Genomic DNA, 20,512 nt, shown 5'->3' with positions numbered 1-20,512 from the left:
GGCTTCCTCGTTATATTGTTATCTGTCATCTTGTATAAGTGAGTGAGTGAGTTGGGTTTAACGCCGCTTTTAACAGTATTCCCGTTATATCACAGCGTGTCAGTTTAATGTGGAAGGAAAGCCCGAAGTGATGCAGGTCTCAGACGTTTACCACTTCGGTGAAACCAAGGAGCACGGGTATGGTGCTGACAAACCTAGAAACATAAAGAACCGGGATTCGAACCCACAATAATAGGTTTCTGGCGTCCCCAGGGGACGCAACTCTACACAGCGAATCGCGGCGCCTTAGACGACCACCCGTGCCCCCTCATCTTGTATAAACATATATTCATGTGTACATATTAACTCAATACAGCTACTGAGTATTCACCTGATGGAGGGGCAGGTGGAAGCCCTGAAAGGTCGTTACAAAGAATAAAGAAGTTGTTATCCAAACAAAGTTACTTGTCCTCATGAAATGACAACCCCTGAACCCAACTAACTCACCATAAATCGGGATTGTCATATATTTCGTTGACATTAATCAACGAAAATTTTAAAATTTCATCCTTTCATGTTGAGGAGATTCCTAATCTCTCACACAAAATGTACACAACGACGTGAAGAAATACACTGTATTTCACTAACATAGCACAACACACGTGTTCACCATTTACGAACATTAAAAACAGAATACATAAATCATGGGCGTGTATAACAATTATAGCTTTACGTATACAATACTTAACAATGGAATAAACACGAAATTAACTATCAACAAGAAATTGAACAAACGTAGCATATCAATTCGGGAATAAATTGTACAAAAGAACGATGCATTCTTTTTGTCCAAAACAAGAACTGAAACTCGCGAAATCGTGTCCACCGGAAATGCTCTTCAAAAGGTCAACAACAGCTAACAACACATGGCCCGAGTCTTCTGTGATCAACAAGAAATAGAACAAACGTAGCATATCAATTCGGGAATAAATTGTACAAAAGAACGATGCATTCTTTTTGTCCAAAACAAGAACTAAAACTCGCGAAATCGTGTCCACCGGAAATGCTCTACAAAAGGTCAACAACACAAGACCCGAGTCTTCTGCAGCACATGTACTGGGCACCCGGTGTCCCACCCGGATCAGTACCCGTACCGTTGCATGGGCTCACAGCTGTCTACTGCTTCCTTCCCCTTGTAGTAGCAGCTTGTCAGCGGTTCTACATCGTCCTCTGGAAATACACGGGAGTCATTGTCACTGCATGTATGTTATAGCATGAAAGCTTTAAAACGTGGGCCGGACAAGCAACTCTCCATACGTTCCTGCCATACGTTTAGTTCTCAGCATATAATAATAGCAGTGTTTCTTGAACATAAAACGTTATGGTCAGTGAATATCCAATCTTCGTTATCCGCCGAAACAGATTCCTTTGGACGTAAAATTAATTTGGTGGTGAAAATTATATGAATGGATCACTGAAAATCAGTGATGACACCAGGTGTTCGAGAAAATGGTAAGCATGCCCTGCTTCATCGGAAGCACCAGCCACTCGCACTGTTTGCATAATGAGTTTGTTGCCTGGCACCTCCAAGCGGTACACGTGAAGAAATTAATTTTAATGATCCAATACACGACTGGGAATTATTAATTGACCATTCATCTGACAAGGCCTAATATCCATTTCCTTGCAATCCCTTTGGACATTTTAATTCGAAATAAGTGGAGTTTACAAATATGGTTATAAACTAAGTGAAATCAATGAAAAATAAAGCTCTGTGATAAATTTCTGCGGATTTGTCTTATAAATAAGGGAGGTGTAAGATAAACGCGTCTCGAAAACAATCGAGAGTGGTCGATGTTTGTTTGTTTGTGTGTTTGTTGTTTAACGCCACCCAGCAATATTCCAGCTATATGACGGCGGGCTGTAAATAATCGAGTCTGGACCAGGCAAACTGGTGGTGGATATTATGGCTCAACATCTTACGCAATGAAGCTGGTCATCGGAACTGACCCATTGCATTTAGTTGCCTTGAACGACCAGTATAGGGGGCAATATGCACAACTGTGTAAATATATACGTGGTCAGTGTGAAGAATGACCGATGAAGTTCCATCTTCGAACACTCCTTCCCGTAGCTGCGAAATCGTTGCTGTGTTACTATCCGACATGTGGGCGGTCGGGTAGCTTAGTGGTTAAAGCGTTCGCTCGTCACGCCGAAGACCCGGGTTCGATTCCCGACATGGGTAAAATGTGTGAAGCCCATTTCTGGTGTCCCCCGCCGTGATATTGCTGGAATATTGCTAAAAGCGACGTAAAAACCAAACGCACTCAATCACTATCCGACATGCACTGTTCGCTAATACATTACTATTGTTCAGCGACCAGTGCATTCGGATGGTAAAAGTGGAGCAATACATAGACACGACTGAACAGCTAAGCTCACTTTGGTGTAAAACAACATTCACTCACAATCATGAGTGATTGCACATCAGTCCTTGTTCCCGAGTCTGTCAAGAAACACGTGAACAATGCTCACCGAAATCCTCCACGACAGAATCACAGTTCCACTGGGCGTTGAGTTCTACCATCTCGTCTGACGCCTCGAACCCCCTGTTGCTTCTCTCCTCCCATCTCTTCACGACCCTGTTCTCATCAATCACCGCCCACTTCCACTGATGTCGTGTCCCCTTCTCCACCACGGCCCGGGCCACCCACCACCCCGACCCCAGGGGGTACTCAACAGCCACCACCCCACAGAATGGATTCCACTCTCCAAGGGACGGAGTGGAGCCCAACAGTGCCAAGGCATCCGAAGGGGTGTCGGTCTTGTAGTTTGTTGCAGCGAAGAGGAGGCATTCAGCCTGCTGGAATTTCCCCGGGCTGTTCCAGTCACAATCCACCGTTCCCCCGATAACCCCAAGTTCGAGTCTTCTGTTAGGGCATAGCTCCCAATCAACACGGCCTTCATTTCCAGTAACCATCGCCCATTTCCATTCATGGAAGGAATACACAGGGAGGCGTTTTTCCACCGACCAGAAATCCAGTTTCTTTAGGAATCTTGCTCTGGTTCCGTTTTCAAGTTTCCAGAGCCCCAAATCTGGACTGCTGCCCAGAAGCACTGGGACAATGTCGCCTCTGTTCTCAACATTCCACAGTCTGAACTCAACATATACTAGCGATTTTTCCGTCATTCTGCGAAGTGTATAAACAGCTGATTGCCTTCCACGATCTATGCCGAGGCCACAGTCTGTGACGTCATCACATTGTGACGTCATTCAATGGACCTCAGAATAGCTGAACGTGAGATTGGCCAACTTGTCCAGGTTTGACGGAAATAGCCGAACGTGAAAATGCCACGCCGTGGTCTGAGCAAAATTAGCAGATGTAATGGCGAGTCGTGCAATAAGAATTAAGTATTCGTATTATGGCTGCATCTTAACTATGTCCTAATAGGACTTAACCTAAAAGTACTATAATCTGTACTTTACTAAGAGGTGAGGTGAAATTGGGTTAACGTCGCGTCAAAGATTATATAGCGATGTGCATGCACCTGTGTGTGTGTGTGTGTGTGTGTGTGTGTGTGTGTGTGTGGCTGCTTGTACTAGTCCGGACTGATGCCGATATATAGTGCTAGCCCACTGAGATACCATGCCGCAGTTTAACATGAATATACCACTCAGACAGTATACTGACTCCGAGCCGACCAGTCCTTGTTTTAGCCCCTTAATGCCGAGCGCCAGACAGGGTAACACCAAGTACCATCTTTTAACGTCTTTTGGTATGACGCGGCCGGGGATCGAACCCCGGACCTTCTCTACCACTAGACCACGAAGGCGGTCACTTTACTAAGAAAGTGTTATCCCAAATATAACATTCCTTATGTGCGGCTTAGTTTGAACTATCTGACATCTTCTGCATTGTCACTTATACATAATTATGGTGCACGGGACTTCACAAACGCCCTCAATGTACGAGATAAAGACACGCACGCACGCACGCACGCACGCACGCACACCATTTCCAAAACCATTCCCTTTAAATGTTTGGTGAGTACTGAAATATAATTTTTGTTTGGAGAGAGAATTTTGTTAAGGCTTCATACAAGCAAATCATTTTCCTATGAAAGGGGGAGCCGACATTGTTTTCAGGACATCCAGCCTTTCGGCCAACCTCGTCCCTTTCCGTAGCCACAAAGAAGGTCAAATTTCACCGGAAATAGCCGATTGGGTTCAGATAAGAAATTCAGCAAGTCCAACGAACAGTGTCATGTTATTTGGGTAAAACTTGAGGACAATTTTGTTTCAAAAGAATTCCTCAAAGTTTCGAAAAAGTCTATATTAAAGTATGGCAGCTACAAGTACCGTGTCGTCAAAATGTCGCTTTGTGTGATGTATCCATTGTTTAGTGTCATTCTGAAAATTGGGGTTTTAATGCAGACAGTGAATTAGAAATTAGTTGTAAACACGCATTTAAGATGACAAGAAACACACACACACACACACACACACACACACACACACACACACACACACACACACACACACACACACACAAAAACATATTCCGTAAAAATACCTAATAATTATTGCACGACTCGCCATTGCATCTGCTAAATCTGCTTTGGCCACGGCGTCTGAGCATTGTCACCTTCGGCTATTTCCGTCAAGCCTGGGGGGTGCCGTTGTGCAAAGCGATCTTAGCGCTAAGGTGATCGTAACTCCCATACCTTAACATAGACTTACGACAGTCGTAGCGCTAAGGTTGTTTTGTACAAGGGCACCCTGGACTGGTTAGTGTCGTAGGTCCTTGGACGTCACAGACTGTGGCCTAGTCATAGATCCTGGCAATCTTATTAAAATCAAATCTTAGTTCTCGCTTCCACTAAACAAAGATCTGAGGACATCCAATTACGAGTCACGTTAGACCGACCTTGCACGAACTTTGACCGGCCAATGGATTGACCAATCAGAAGGGAGTTTTCTCGTGCTTTACGGCACTAATTTCAAATTGGCGACTACGCTTCGAAACATATTTTGACAAATTCTCGATTACAAATTTGAAACCTGAACAAAAGAACATTCTGGAATGGCTAATAGATGGTATGGATTCTGTTGTTTCACCCTAACTATCGTTCAGAATACCCCGTGTTAAAGTTTTCGAGGTTGCATGATTAGAAATGACATTCCGACTGTCATTTCATAATCTGGTAAGCGAAGCTCTGATTAGTCGGATGAAAGGTCGTTCTGACGTGACCCCCAATGGGATGTCTTTAGATCTTTATTTAACGGCAGCGAGAACTAAGGTCTGATTTTAATGAGATTGAGATCCTTGAAGGCAATCAGCTGTTTATACACTTGGCAGAATGACGGAAAAATCGCTAGTATATGTTGAGTTCCGACTGTGGAATGTTGAGAACAGAGGCGACATTGTCCCAGTGCTTCTGGGCAGCAGTCCAGATTTAGGGCTCTGGAAACTTGAAAACGGAACCAGAGCAAGATTCCTAAAGAAATGGAATGGAAATGGGCGATGGTTACTGGAAATGAAGGCCAAATTGTTTGGGAGCTATGCCCTAACAGAAGACTCGAACTAGGGGTTATCGAGGGAACGGTGGATTGTGACTGGAACAGCCCGGGGAAATTCCAGCAGGCTGAATGCCTCCTCTTCGCTGCAACGAAAAAGGCCGACACCCCTTCGGATGCCTTGGCACTGTTGGGCTCCACTCCCTCCCTATGGGATAGAATTATCATTAAACCGCCCGCACGTTATCAGAAATGAGCGGGCCACTGTAACTTGATAATGCCCTCATATTGCTTGACGACGGGCCATTATCACGCCCATTGTTAGATGACGTCATAGGATAGGGATAGGTGACGTCACGTTGAACAGTGACGTCATCTGGTTTGTTCTATGACATTTCCATATTTGTAAAAGTGGGTCAGTGACATGTTTCAAAAGTACATGTTTCAAAACCGATGTTGTTGTTTCTTTTTATTTGATAACAAATTCCATCCATTTCAGCCATGGTAACGGTAACGCTATTTTTAAGGGCATTGTCATTTGCAGAAGCCCTTCGTCGGGAATTTAATGGAAGACTTCGGGCTTCTGTAAATGATAATGCCCTGAAACAAAGCGTTACCCATATATTATATGTGGATAACTAAACGGCAGGACGTACGGAGAGTTGCTTTTCCGGGCCACGTTTTAAAGTATGGTGTTTCATGCTATATAGATAATCTGATCAGAGTGTCTTTTGATATCAAATATATCAACGAGTGTTGATATATTTGATATCAAAAGACACGAGGGTGAGATTTTATTTATCATCCAAAATCATTCTTCAACTTTTTCATTTTTTAGACAGTAAGAAGCAGTTTCTAAGTGTAAAAAGTACCGCTAACAGCTTTAGTAGCACAGCCATTAGTGATGTCATTTCATTGTGACGTCATGGTAACAATGACGTCACAGTGGTCAGCAAAGCATTGTGATGCAATGTCATTGCAGCGATCACCCAAGTAATATCCCTTACATAGCCAGTTTGGTATGTCTTCTAATGATAAAACACACAAGCAGGGACACAGACACTGACTTGCTTGTCCGGCCCACGTTTTAAAGCTTTCATGCTATAACATACATGCAGTGACAATGACTCCCGTGCATTTCCAGAGGGCGATGTAGAACCGCTGACAAGCTGCTACCACAAGGGGAAGGAAGCAGTAGACAGCTGTGAGCCCATGCAACGGTACGGGTACTGATCCGGGCGGGACACCGGGTACCCAGTACACGTGCTGCAAACGACTCGGGCCATGTGTTGTTAGCTGTTGTTGACCTTTTGAAGAGCATTCCCGGTGGACACGATTTCGCGAGTTTTAGTTCTTGTTTTGGACAAAAGGAATGCATCGTTCTTTTGTACAATTTATTCCCGAATTGATATGCTACGTTTGTTCTATTTCTTGTTGATCGTTAATGTCGTGTTTATTCCAATGTTAAGTATTGTATATGAAAAAATATAATTGTTATACACCCCCATGATTTATGGATTCTGTTTTTTAATGTTCGTAAATGGTGAACACGTGTGTTGTGCTATGTACGTGGAATACGTTGTATTTCTTCACCTCGTTGTTTTCATTTTGTTTGAGAGATTAGGAATCTCCTCAACATGAAAGGATGAAATTTGAGACACAATTTCTAACACTTCACATTGGTACACATAAGTGGCCCACACTTCACATTGATACACACACGTGGCTCACACTTCACATTGATACACACAAGTGGCTCACACTTCACTCTGATACACACGTGTCTCACACTTCACATTGATACACACAAGTGGCTCACACTTCACATTGGTACTCACAAGTGGCTCACACTTCACACTGATAAACACAAGTGGCTCCCACTTGACGCTGATACACACAAGTGGCTCACACTTAACATTGATACACACAAGTGGCTCACACTTCACACTGATACACACAAGTGGCTCACACTTCACTCTGATACACACGTGTCTCACACTTCACATTGATACATACAAGTGGCTCACACTTCACATTGATACACACAAGTGGCTCACACTACACTCTGATACACACGTGTCTCACACTTCACACAGATACACACACGTGGCTCACACTTCACATTGGTACACACAAGTGGCTCACACTTCACTCTGATACACACACGTGGCTCACACTTCACATTGATACACACAAGTGGCTCACACTTCACTCTGATACACACAAGTGACTCACACTTCACTCTGATACACACACGTGGCTCACACTTCACATTGGTACACACAAGTGGCTCACACTTCACACTGATAAACACAAGTGGCTCCCACTTCACACTGATACACACAAGTGGCTCACACTTCACTCTGATACACACACGTGGCTCACACTTCACATTGATACACACAAGTGGCTCACACTTCACACTGATAAACACAAGTGGCTCCCACTTCACACTGATACACACAAGTGGCTCACACTTCACTCTGATACACACACGTGGCTCACACTTCACATTGATACACACAAGTGGCTCACACTTCACTCTGATACACACAAGTGACTCAAACTTCACTCTGATACACACACGTGGCTCACACTTCACATTGGTACACACAAGTGGCTCACACTTCACACTGATAAACACAAGTGGCTCCCACTTCACACTGATACACACAAGTGGATCACACTTGACGCTGATACACACAAGTGGTTCCCACTTGACGCTGATACACACATGGCTCACTTCACACTGATACATACAAGTGGCTCACACTTCAAACTGATACACACAAATAGGCTCACACTTCACACAGATACACACAAGTGGCTCCCACTTCACACTGATCCATACAAGTGGCTCCCACTTGACACTGATCCACACAAGTGTGGATGAGTGTGGTCTTATGGCGTGGATGAGTGTGGTCCTATGGTTTGGATCAGTGTTTTTCTATGGGGTGGATCAGTGTGGTTCTATGGTGTGGATCAGTGTGGTCCTATGGTGTGGATCAGTGTGGTCCTATGGTGTGGATCCGTGTTTTCCTATGGTGTGGATCAGTGTGGTTCTATGGTGTGGATCAGTGTGGTCCTATGGTGTGCCTCAGTGTGGTCCTAAGGTGTGGATCAGTGTGGTCCTATGGTGTGGATCAGTGTGGTCCTATGGTGTGGTTCAGTGTTTTCCTATGGTGTGGATGAGTGTGGTCCTATGGTGTGGATGAGTGTGGTCTATGGTGTGACTCAGTGTGGTCCTATGGTGTGACTCAGTGTGGTCCTATGGTGTGACTCAGTGTGGTCCTATGGTGTGACTCAGTGTGGTCCTATGGTGTGACTCAGTGTGGTCCTATGGTGTGACTCAGTGTGGTCCTAAGGTGTGGATGAGTGTGGTTCTATGGTGTGGATGAGTGTGGTCCTATGGTGTGGATGAGTGTGGTCCTATGGTGTGGATGAGTGTGGTCCTATGGTGTGGATGAGTGTGGTCCTATGGTGTGGATGAGTGTGGTCCTATGGTGTGACTCAGTGTGGTCCTAAGGTGTGGATCAGTGTGGTTCTATGGTGTGGATCAGTGTGGTCCTATGGTGTGACTCAGTGTGGTCCTATGGTGTGGATCAGTGTGGTCCTATGGTGTGGATCAGTGTTTTCCTATGGTGTGGATCAGTGTGGTCCTATGGTGTGACTCAGTGTGGTCGTATATTGTGGATCAGTGTGGTCCTATGGTGTGGATCAGTGTGGTCCTAAGGTGTGGATCAGTGTGGTCCTATGATGTGGATCAGTGTGGTCCTATGGTGTGGATCAGTGTTTTCCTATGGTGTGGATCAGTGTGGTCCTATGGTGTGGATCAGTGTGATCCTATGGTGTGGATCAGTGTTTTCCTATGGTGTGGATCAGTGTGGTCCTATGGTGTGACTCAGTGTGGTCCTATATTGTGGATCAGTGTGGTCATATGGTGTGGATCAGTGTGGTCCTAAGGTGTGGATGAGTGTGGTCCTATGCTGTGACTCAGTGTGGTCCTATGGTGTGGATGAGTGTGGTCCTATGGTGTGGATGAGTGTGGTCCTATGGTGTGGATGAGTGTGGTTCTATGGTGTGGATCAGTGTGGTCCTATGATTGGGATCAGTGTTGTCCTATGGTGTGGATGAGTGTGGTCCTATGGTGTGACTCAGTGTGGTCCTATGGTGTGGATGAGTGTGGTCCTATGGTGTGACTCAGTGTGGTCCTATGGTGTGGATCAGTGTGGTCCTATGGTGTGACTCAGTGTGGTCCTATGGTGTGGATCAGTGTGGTCCTATGGTGTGGATCAGTGTGGTCCTATGGTGTGGATCAGTGTGGTCCTATGGTGTGGATCAGTGTGGTCCTATGGTGTGGATCAGTGTGGTCCTATGGTGTGGATCAGTGTCAAGTATGGGTCACCAATTGTGGTTGTGATACTTGACGGAAACCACTTTCATTCACTACACTGTGTAACATCCAAAAAAAACAAAATACAAGGGTGTTACAATATAGAGTTTTTATTTTCTATATCTACAATCCAAAACACAGTGTTATATAGATCTGACAAGACTGCAAATGATAAATGTCTTGCAGCAGCAGTGTTTGCAAGCTTATATACAAAGAGCTATTTCCTCTTTCAGGCAAAATAGAGATGGACTTGTCTTAACCAATTTCAAGCTAGTTCATATATATTCAAGTTGCATAACTGGTACTCTGACCAATTGAGACATTTCTTCTTTCAAATTTCTGTCCTGTTACCAGCACGCAGTTCCAGAATTTTTGGCAAAGATGAGTTCATTTCTATAGGGACTGATTCAGTTACATGAAGGCAGTTCCAGAAGCTTTGGCAAAGATAAGTGACCTACAAATACTCAGGAGAAAGACATCCCAAAATGTACAGTAAAATTACACCAACTCCCATTTTGGTCTGGACTATTTCACAGCAGTCCTAGACCCCTACAGTCAGATCAAAAGCAACAAGTCACCAGAAATGGGCTTTATCAATTGTGCCCATGTTGGGAATCGAACCCAGGCGTTGTATGCAACATCATGACTACGGAGCGGTGCACATACACGGGGAAGACTCTTCCAAGAATAATCAGAGACCAGTATATATGTCTTAACATTGGAGTCCAGCGTGTCCTCAATCTCTCCATGTACAATACTAGTCAGGACCATCATATGTTTTACCATGAGATTCAGCCATTTTCTTCCAGCTGCTCTGACCCATGTCAGACTGAGAATGCCCAAGCAACAAAAGCAGGCTTTGTCTCTGTTACACACATGCGTGGCACAATGCAAAGGCAGTGTTCGAAATACCTGCCTGCCCGACCGTCCGAGACGGGTTGATTTCAACTCGGGCTGCCAGATTTTCAAATTCCCCTGCCCGACGGTTGGGTTATATTTCATATGTAAAAAATATTCTAAATATTTCCCGATGATAAGCATTAATTCACATGTAAAGATGAATGATAAAATGTAACCAAAAAGAAACCCCGTTAGCTTATCCTGAGAAACATATGATTATAGTGGGCAGGCAGGTTTTGTTCAGGGCTGGCAAGTATTTCAGGTAGCCAGTCCTGTGGACTGGCTGAAATTTTTGGGAGTTTCATACCCTGGCAAAGGGATTTAATATGACCATTGGTTGAGTAGGATGTTTTGTGCATGCGTCATATTTAGAGTTTATGTCACTGTGCCCATGCAATACATTAGTTATCAGTTACTGGACCTACCTTGTGCAACAGCGTGAGGTATTCACCTTTTGCAATGGACAATGGACGAAAACAGCATTGTGCCATTGACATTAAGGTTAGTTAGTGCTTAAAATGTCCTCTACCATCCCATGACAATATAGAAAATGGCTCTGCTTGTAAAAATACCTACACAAAGGTGTGTGATGATTTTATAGACAAACATGGCCGCAAATAATTCTGCACTATATGATAAATGGGTGTGATTCACTCAAACAGTGCATTCATACTCGGTTTCTTCACTGAGCGAAATTATGTCTTAAACATGCACTCTTCTAAATTATTTTAAGAATGACATGGGATAAAGAGACTGCTACCATCACATGTTTCTGTATCATCAACAAGGAATCAAACAGATGCATGATGCTTGCTTATCTGAATTACCTGGACATACCTCTGCACTAGCTGCTATTCAGTGGTAGTCGTTGGGATTTCATTGTAGTTAATGTGGACATTAAGACAAGGATTTATCTAGGCCTGCTCAGAGGCCGATATTTGGCTCCAAGTCTGAAGCAAATGACAACAAAAATTCCCAATTTGAATTTACAATTCCCATTTCTAAGAATTGACGAAAATAAGGACATAATTAAAATCCAATTTAAAACAACAGTATTTGACATAATAAGCGCCCACGGCGATATTTGCTAATCCCAATAAGCACCCCTTCCGATTGATCAATATATGCACCCTTAATTATGGGCAAATACATTCTGGAAAATATATCTGTCGTGTATAATACCCACAGACTTTTCTTTTGTATCATTTCAGGCTTACAGCACAAACCACGAAATTTACGATCTTCCAACTCTGTTTTCCTTCTCACCAAAATTATATTCTGATAAGAGCCCCCTATTTCTAATTTTGAGAGTGCCCTAAGCGCTTTTTACGTCAAATATGGTATTACAAATTTTTTTCCCATTTTGTCTGGCAGGTGCACATTCTTTGGAATTCGAGATAAATCCCTGTTAAGACACAACGATTGTATATCACAGATGTCATGCATTAACAAATAACAAGCATATATAATTGACAAAAACATTTCTGAATATACATATATTTTGATCAGGTTCATACAGTTTCTGTTGCTGATAATAATGCCTTATCTCAATCTCATTAAAATCTGATCTGGTAAGAGACGCTCTGATTGGTTGGATGAAAGGTCGTTCTGACGTGACCAGTAATAAGATGTCCTCAGATCTTGTATAGCGATAGCGAGAACTTAGATATGATTTTAATGAGATTGGCATTATCTGGAAGATGTACCACCATCGCTGGGTACCAACAACCTCACTGTGAGCAAAGGTACAGCAAGTGATACTGCACTCACATTACATGAAGATACTCAGCAATGCAATTCTGTAAAGAATATACTGTATATGACCACAGATAAGCCAAATTTTGAGGACCAGAAAAAAGATTCTGCAGAAAGATGTTGGCTTATGTATCGGTTACACTTTCATCAAACTCTTTTTCTGTTTGTAAAAAATCTGCATCGTATCATTTCAGTTGAATGAACAATGCTATAACAAACTTTGTCAATGAAAATGTGGAATTTGCGATTAAACATCACTAGACATGATGATTTACCATAACCGACTTATCTTTGGTCATATACGGTAGTGAAATGAAATCACGGATTTGCTGAAGCAGTTTTCACATCACTATCAATATCAAATCCCAAACTGGTGTATTCATTGTTCAGTCATGACCTTAAATTCAGATCTCCAGATAACTTTTTGAGCAATTGAGTTTTTACTCGAAGGTTTCTATTTTATTTGGGTTATTACATTTTTCATTGCATAACCAATATTTTTTCACTTATCTATTCATCACTCTATTTGGTTTTTCCCAAAATAAGGGAAACATTTAAGATTTAAAAAAATGAAATAATGTTTTTGATGTATATAACTGTTCTAAATATATGCTTGACTCGGAAAGTATATTAGCTTGTAACTGTGTTTCAGAAATTAGTTCCGTTGTATGCATGCTGAAAAAGCTTCATTGAGTATGTATTTGCAGGTTTTATAAACATTTGAGTTTTTCGCTGAATGATGTGCTTCAGTACGCAAGTTAATTGAAAGTGATTGGGTTTTGAATATTTTTAGTGGGTATTTTATGCAGCTTATCAGTAGCTCAGCTTTCACTGAATGAACATTTTACTCTTTCTTCAGGAACTCATGGCACAGCTTAGTATTTTATGGAAGGTTGTATTGCCTTGACATGACATGACATTCTATCATGACACATGGCCAGCAAACATGACATTCTATCATGACACATGACCAGCAAACATGACATTCTATCATGACACATGGCCAGCAACCATGACATTCTATCATGACACATGGCCAGCAAACATGCCATTCTATCATGACACATGGCCAGTGAACATGCCATTCTATCATGACACATGACCAATGAACATGACAGTCACAAGCCTCTAAAATGCACTAAATGTATCATCTTGTGCTATTTTCCTAACCACATATAAACTTGATGTTTGTCTGTATTTTACTAAAATTGTTTCTGTCATGGATAGAATAACTATTGTGATATGAAAGAAACAAGCTTTATACACTGTGATATACGGTAGTTTGAGCACAGACGTCAGATCATGCTACATCAATGGTATGTTTGAGCTCAGTCACAACTGAAATGTTATGAGTTGACCACAATGGGTACGAATACAAAGAATAACATTATAAATGCATAACAGGCTATATACAACTTTTCATATTTACATTGCAGTAACCCTAAAGAAGTATGACTATGAAATAACAAAAGCTGCTGCTAAATTAAACTACACAATGACACTATGGTTCGGGTGAGCTAAAGGACTTATTGCCCTATAAGCTTCGTATGTGTGGCCATCTGTGGTGTGTTTGTAATCTTGGCATGACTGGATGGTAGTTAATAGCTGAGAGGAAGAAGAGGCCATCTAACTCACATGAAGCCATTACGATGCAAGCATAAAGACAATACCCCTATGCTAGGCCCCCGAAAAAAAGTATTGTTTCTGGTCCCTGAACGTGTTCTGCCTTTTCATTTAACCAAGGGCAGGTTACTCTAACCTGCTTTAATGAAAAATGAAAGTGCAGTCACACAATGGAACAGGTGCTTTTAGTCTGTATTTTTTTGAACTGACAATAAACATGTGTTCATTGATGTATCATTTTAGGTCAAACCAAAAGACTAGAGACACAATCTGTTTTTTTTGTGGCTTTACATATGTCTGAGCAAAGTTGAGGTGCTGCTGCTTGTGATTGTCTGTGCAACATGGTCGACAATTGTCCCAGGGAGTCTGGGAGTGTGTTGTGGCATAGAACTTCTGCATTTATTTGACAATCTATTCATGTTATTTAAAAGTGAACATGTCCTCAGGAGAATCCCAGACCTCCTCAGATCCCTCCAGAACACGAACTGGTGGTCCGGCCTAACTCTACACACACCAGTAATTCCAAGGTACTGCCTCCAAGACCTATTGATGCTGTCTAACAAGAAGGCATAGCTCTGTAACACCCAAGAAGAATCCCACACCTCTACGGATCCCTCCAGAACAGAAATTAGTGGTCCTAACTCTACACACACCAGTAATTCCAAGGTACTGCCTCCAAGACCTATTGATGCTGTCTAACAAGAAGGCATAGCTCTGTAACACCCAAGAAGAATCCCAGACCTCCACGGATCCCTCCAGAACAGAAATTAGTGGTCCTAACTCTACACACACCAGTAATTCCAAGGTACTGCCTCCAAGACCTGTTGATGATGTCTGACAAGAAGGCATAGCTCTGTAACACCCAAGAAGAATCCCAGACCTCCACGGATCCCTCCAGAACAGAAATTAGTGGTCCTAACTCTACACACACCAGTAATTCGAAGGAAATGCTTCCAAGAACTTTTGATGCAGTCTGACAAGAAGGCACAGCTCTGTAACATTGTTTCAGTAGTGTTTGATTCAGGTCAGTATGTCCTCCCCCACACACATGCTGTCCTCATCTGTCCTGCCTGGTCTCAGTGGTGGCAGTCAGCGTCATTGTCAGCATCTGCTGGATGTGCTTCAGAGGGTGCCGCTTCAGAAGTCCCGGCTGCAGTAAAAGGTTTAGCATGACATCATTACAAAAATGGCTTCAGGTTGGGTGGGGCGAGGTGAAATGGGATGAGGACAGACGGGGCTGAGGAGAGGTGGGGCGAGGAGAGGTGGGGCAAGGAGAGACGGGGTAAGGAGAAGTGGGGTGAGGAGAGTTTGGGTAAGGAGAGGTGGGGTGAGGAAAGACGGGGTGAGGAGAGGTGGGGTAAGGAGAGATGGGGCGAGGAAAGAAGGAAGACAGGGAGAGGTGGGGCAAGGAAAAATGGCGCAAGGAGAGGTGGGGCGAGGAAAGATGGAGCAAGGAGTGGTGGGGCAAGGAGAGACGGGGCAAGGAGAGGTGGGGCAAGGAGAGGTGGGGCGAGGAGAGGTGGGTCAAGGAGGGGTGGGGCGTGGGAAAGGAGAGGTGGGTCAAGGAGAGGTGGGGCGAGGAGAGGTGGGTCAAGGAGGGGTGGGGCGTGGGAAAGGAGAGGTGGAGCAAGGAGAGGTGGGGCAAGGAGAGGTGGGGAAAGGAGAGGTGGGGCAAGGAGAGGTGGGGCAAGGAGAGACGGGGCAATTTTTTATAGTGCTAAACCAATGAGATACCATGCCATGATTATGATATGAATACCCCATTTGAGACACATTACGTTTGGTATTTCCCGCATATTCTCACAATCCTCACATCGGTCACTCTACCTTATCTGTGTAGCCCAGCTACATCTATAGGGAACAACTTACTGGACACTTCCCTCTCAAAAATAACGTTGTCCAATATATGACGTCATCAAGTTGTGAGCGCATATTCGAATCTCCAGAAGTGACGTCATGATAGAACAATGTTTTATCGTGAAATACACCATGCCTCGTTCTTCGACGTTCTTTGAGATATATCTGAATTACCATGTACAAATAAAGCAGGAGACCTACCTGCCAACACGCTTGAAAAATATCTGGCCACCTGACGAGGTCCTTGGCTATAGGCGGCACCTTGCCTTGAAGCTGTAAAACAGACATGGCAATTGTGTCATACCTCAGACTAATAATAGGACAGTTAGAGTGCAAGAGTGAGTTTGGCATTACGGCGCTTTTAGCAATATCATGACGGGGGACACCAGAAATTGGCTTCACACATTGTACCTATGTCGGGAATTGAACACTGGCCTTCAGCATGACGAGCAAATGCTATAACCACTAGCCTACCCCACCACATAGGACGGTTAGAAATAACTAAATAATCTTGAGTGTGGCGTTCTCCAGATAAAAATGATAAGCGGCCACTCTGAACACAGGACAGAGATCATTGCTGAGGACAGACCTAAGTTCAACATGCACCTATGTTGAAGTGTCTGTTCGGAGTCTGAGCTTGAGTGAAGATACTTTTTCACCAGTCCAATATTCAAGGTATATATATGGGCAGCAGTCTGTCTGGACCAGACAAATCCGTGATTGACACTACACAGGGATGCTAACCCTAATGGAGTGAGTGAGTGAGAGTATGGTTTTACGCCGCTTTTAGCAATATTCCAGCAATATCACGGCAGGGGACACCAGAAATGGGCTTCACACATTGTACCCATGTCGGGAATAGAACCCGGGTGTTCAGTGTGACGAGCGAACGCTTTAACCACTAGGCTACCCGACCCCCCCGAAACCTATGGAAGCTTCAGAGTAATCAGTGGGGTGAAAAAGAGTTATAGAAACAGTCCCATGATGCAGGTTTGGGCTTCATTTTTGGTTAAGGCCTAGACAAAAGTGAAGTAACACATGGTAAAAGCTCCACACTTTCATAGGGGCGGTCTGGTAGCCTTCAGATCTGATTTAAATGAGGTGAGGTGAAATTGGGTTTAACGTCGCGTCCAAGATTATTGCACTTATATAGCGACGTGCATGCACGTGTATGTGTGTGTGTGGCTGCTTGTACTAGTCCGGACTGATGCCGATTTATAGTGCTAGCTCACTGAGATACCATGCCGCAGTTTAACATGAATACCCCACTCAGACACAGTATACTGACTCCGAGCCGACCAGTCCTTGCTTTAACCCCTTAATGCCGAGCGCCAGACAGGGTAACAACAAGTACAATCTTTTAACGTCTTTTTGTATGATACGGCCCGGGATCGAACCCTGGACCTTCCGCTCTCCGGGCGGACGCTCTACCACAAGACCACGGAGGCGGTCAGATTTAAATGAGATTGTAGTACACAACAATTTGCTCTCCATGATATTTTAAGCATGTTAATAATTTCATGAAAAAAATTTGGGTAAGGGCACTGACAAAATCGGAATGTTTGGTGTCATTTTGCCACAATGATCAACGCTGACCACAAGCAATTGACCAAGTCACTGAGTCTGACCACCCAAACCTTTAACGACCAGCATAGGGAACTATATAGGGCTGGGACGAGTCCAAATTTACTACCCGGGTACCCATCCCCTATTACACGACCCTACCCAGGTACCCACTGTAGGTCTCAGGAGATGTCTCAAACTGTCCGACTGTGAACTTGTAACATGTGTAATAAAAGTTCCTAATTTTATTCCCATTTCCTTGAACTCAAGTTTATTCTGGGTTCATTGTACAAAATGAAAATTTCCTTGACAGACCACCAAGATTTGTTGCAGCCACAGGTCAAGAAGACACTGCCGCTCATAATGACTAACAAGGATCCATGTCGGCGAGGTTGTACAAAATGCTGTACCTTCTTCCACACGGCGTCTCTAGTTTCGTGGCGGTAGCGGTACCAGATCTTGTGTCCCATGGTGAGTTCATGCAGCAGACAGCCACAGCCCCAGGAGTCCGACAGTGTGCAGACACTTGGCACTGGCCCCAGTAGCTGAGGGAGAGAAACATAGTCATAACTGCTGGAATAGGGTATCAGGCATGAAATACTCATATCGTTCACCAATATGACATGTCTGGTTGTGTGGAAGGCAAGAAATATTGTATGGTTTTCAAGATCTGCTCCGGAAACGAGTACTACTGCCATTTTCTGTCTAAGTCGAAGTTGTTGCTATGGAAACTCGGAATTTTTTTTTTTCAACAATCCGAAACTATCAAAAGGCACCAGTTTACCACTAGACCTATCTATGTGCCAAGTTTGGTGAAGTAATATTGCATGGTTTTCAAGATACGCTCCAGAAACAGGTACTACTGCCATTTTCTGTCAAAGTCATGTCATTGCAATGAAAAAATGAAAATCATTTTATTTAAAAATCCAAAATTATCAAAAGGCACCAGTTTACCACTAGACCTATCTATGTGCCAAGTTTGGTTAAGATATCTCTCAAAATTTTTGAGTTCTGCTCTGGAAACGAAACATGACGGATGGACAGAAGGACCGACAAACAGCACCCATTCCTGTATCCCCCTTCCACTTCGTGGCAGGGAATAACAAACTCTCTCTGACACAGACATATTATCACGAAGATGGATTTCCACGACTGGTTAAACGAGGGTCATAGGGCGTGGAGTCTTCTCACAGACCAACATCCATACCCTGTCAGCTTGCTCACAGGGTTGTTCTCTTTGGCCATGTAGACAAAGCATACAAACTCAGATCAGAAGGTTGGTGGTTTGAATCCCATCACAGGGCTCTGGTCAAGCTCCTTCCCAGCGCGTGACACCTTCGTTACACTCTCAGTAACATCGCTGCCACCAGTGTGGGCGCGGCCATTACAAGAATCTTGAAATTTGCCCTCTAACCCCAAATGTAGTGACGTTCATACTTTCGTTTATGTCTTTGGGAATGCCATCATAGTTAATTTTGAAACGGTTTACGATTGACCACGTTTTCCAGATGAATTAACTTTGTTGTTTGTATAATCAGATTGGTTCGAAATTACAGAATATCAACTAATTTCTCCCTTACTATATCAATGACATGATAGATTTAATGAAATAGAAATTCAAATCGACAAACAAAATAAGTAATTTAGCAGGGGAAAGTGTATTCGGCGCCACGACAGTCATCACTCGTTTGTAAACATAACGGTCATTTGGTTGCGAGTTCAACTCATAGCATGGTTGTGGCCACCTATTCACAGTGGGGAGCTTTGACTGAGCTCCCCGACTGGGCTATCGGTGTGAGGAGCTTGGCCTCTGGTATTTTATGGTCGCTACACAAGCAAATATTCAGATTTCCTTATTCGGCCTAGATGGGATCTTTATGAAGTCACATGACCAAACCTCAGCCTCACAGTAGTTTATGGTCTAATAACTACAGTAAACTACTTTTATAACAAACACGCTTACGAACTGCTGGACATAACAAATTTCTTTTGGGTCCCGGCCATTTGCTGTATATATGCTGTACATATGCTTATAACAAACTATGGCTTACAGTATAACTATGGTTATAACAGTAGTTTACTGTATATTGGTGTTGGTTAAACAACCCACTGCCTTTGTGTTTGTTTCCAAAACCTAAAAACAACCTTAGGCCAGACCCACTAACAGACAAATGTGTCTTGATTGGCTGATAATAGAATGGGTGGGACTTGTTTTTCATTATTGTGCCGATCGATGTCACTTATTTCGTATAGTAAAGTCTGAAGGCAACTTTGTCGATTTCCATATTTTAGGGCATACTCGCATCACAAATGCTTGACCAAAATGAAATTTAAAAAAATGGAAATAGCGTTAAAAGGACAAAAATAAATGACAGCCGAAAACGACCCCCAAACGAAAACTTTCGCCACTAAGGGGAATCCCCTTACTGCGCAATTTCAACGATCATGAAGATCAGGCCAAGGTCCAGACCGCCTGACTCCGCCTTAGTAATACTTAATAATTTACAGGTTTTTTTCTGTATGTGCATCTATTTGATTACCATGTTTCTATTTTTGTATGATAAACAGAAATAGCAGAAACAGTATATGTATATGGCTCATAACCAAAAGATAGATGTACGAGGCAAACATCAGCCAATGAAAACAGTTGTCACTTCTATGAAGGTCGATTTAGGCCACGCCCCCAATAGGTTTGTTTTGGAAGCCGAATAAAGTCCTTGTTTTATTTTCTTAATGCCAAATTCTAGGCAGGGAAACAGGTACAATGATGAGGACGGGGATAGAACCACCAACCTTCCTCTCTCCGGGCACATCTATTAGACCATTGAGGCGTTCCCGGGTTTATTACACAAAAACGGCTAAACTGTGTGAAATTAACGGACAGATGAACGCTAATATGATCACACAACCTCTTCTGGTCGATG

At 43.3% G+C, this 20,512-nt stretch overlaps 3 protein-coding genes across 3 annotated transcripts in view; all 3 read right to left on the bottom strand.

Annotated features, from left to right (window-relative positions):
* Nucleotides 1–531: 531 nt before the first annotated feature.
* Nucleotides 532–3,212, bottom strand: LOC125373349. The gene is made up of 2 exons (XM_048384366.1): nucleotides 2,515–3,212; nucleotides 532–1,209 (listed from the first exon to the last, which is right to left on the bottom strand). Exons 1-2 carry the CDS (start codon nucleotides 3,167–3,169, stop codon nucleotides 1,121–1,123), a joined length of 744 nt encoding a protein of 247 aa, XP_048240323.1. The 5' UTR covers nucleotides 3,170–3,212; the 3' UTR covers nucleotides 532–1,120.
* Nucleotides 3,213–7,254: 4,042 nt separating this feature from the next.
* LOC124138298 (keratin-associated protein 16-1-like) lies at nucleotides 7,255–11,281 on the bottom strand. Its single transcript, XM_048383846.1, has 3 exons — nucleotides 11,216–11,281; nucleotides 7,555–8,246; nucleotides 7,255–7,384 (listed from the first exon to the last, which is right to left on the bottom strand). Exons 1-3 carry the CDS (start codon nucleotides 11,279–11,281, stop codon nucleotides 7,255–7,257), a joined length of 888 nt encoding a protein of 295 aa, XP_048239803.1.
* A 1,835-nt stretch (nucleotides 11,282–13,116) lies between these two features.
* The window catches only part of LOC124138244, a 38,190-nt gene continuing 30,794 nt past the window's right edge, over nucleotides 13,117–20,512 (bottom strand). The window contains exons 11-13 of the mRNA XM_046504798.2: nucleotides 17,999–18,133; nucleotides 16,227–16,298; nucleotides 13,117–15,318 (exon numbers count right to left, since the gene is read on the bottom strand). Of these exons, the coding sequence (XP_046360754.2) occupies nucleotides 15,226–15,318; nucleotides 16,227–16,298; nucleotides 17,999–18,133 (300 nt within the window). The 3' untranslated portion in view covers nucleotides 13,117–15,225. The remainder of the gene's footprint in view (nucleotides 15,319–16,226; nucleotides 16,299–17,998; nucleotides 18,134–20,512) is intronic.

This window comes from Haliotis rufescens, unplaced genomic scaffold (assembly GCF_023055435.1).
Source record: "Haliotis rufescens isolate VD_foot unplaced genomic scaffold, xgHalRufe1.0.p SCAF_5, whole genome shotgun sequence".
Lineage (NCBI taxonomy): Eukaryota > Metazoa > Mollusca > Gastropoda > Lepetellida > Haliotidae > Haliotis > Haliotis rufescens.
The sequence above is the reverse complement of the archived record's forward strand: the minus strand, read 5'-3'. Positions and strand labels throughout refer to the sequence as shown.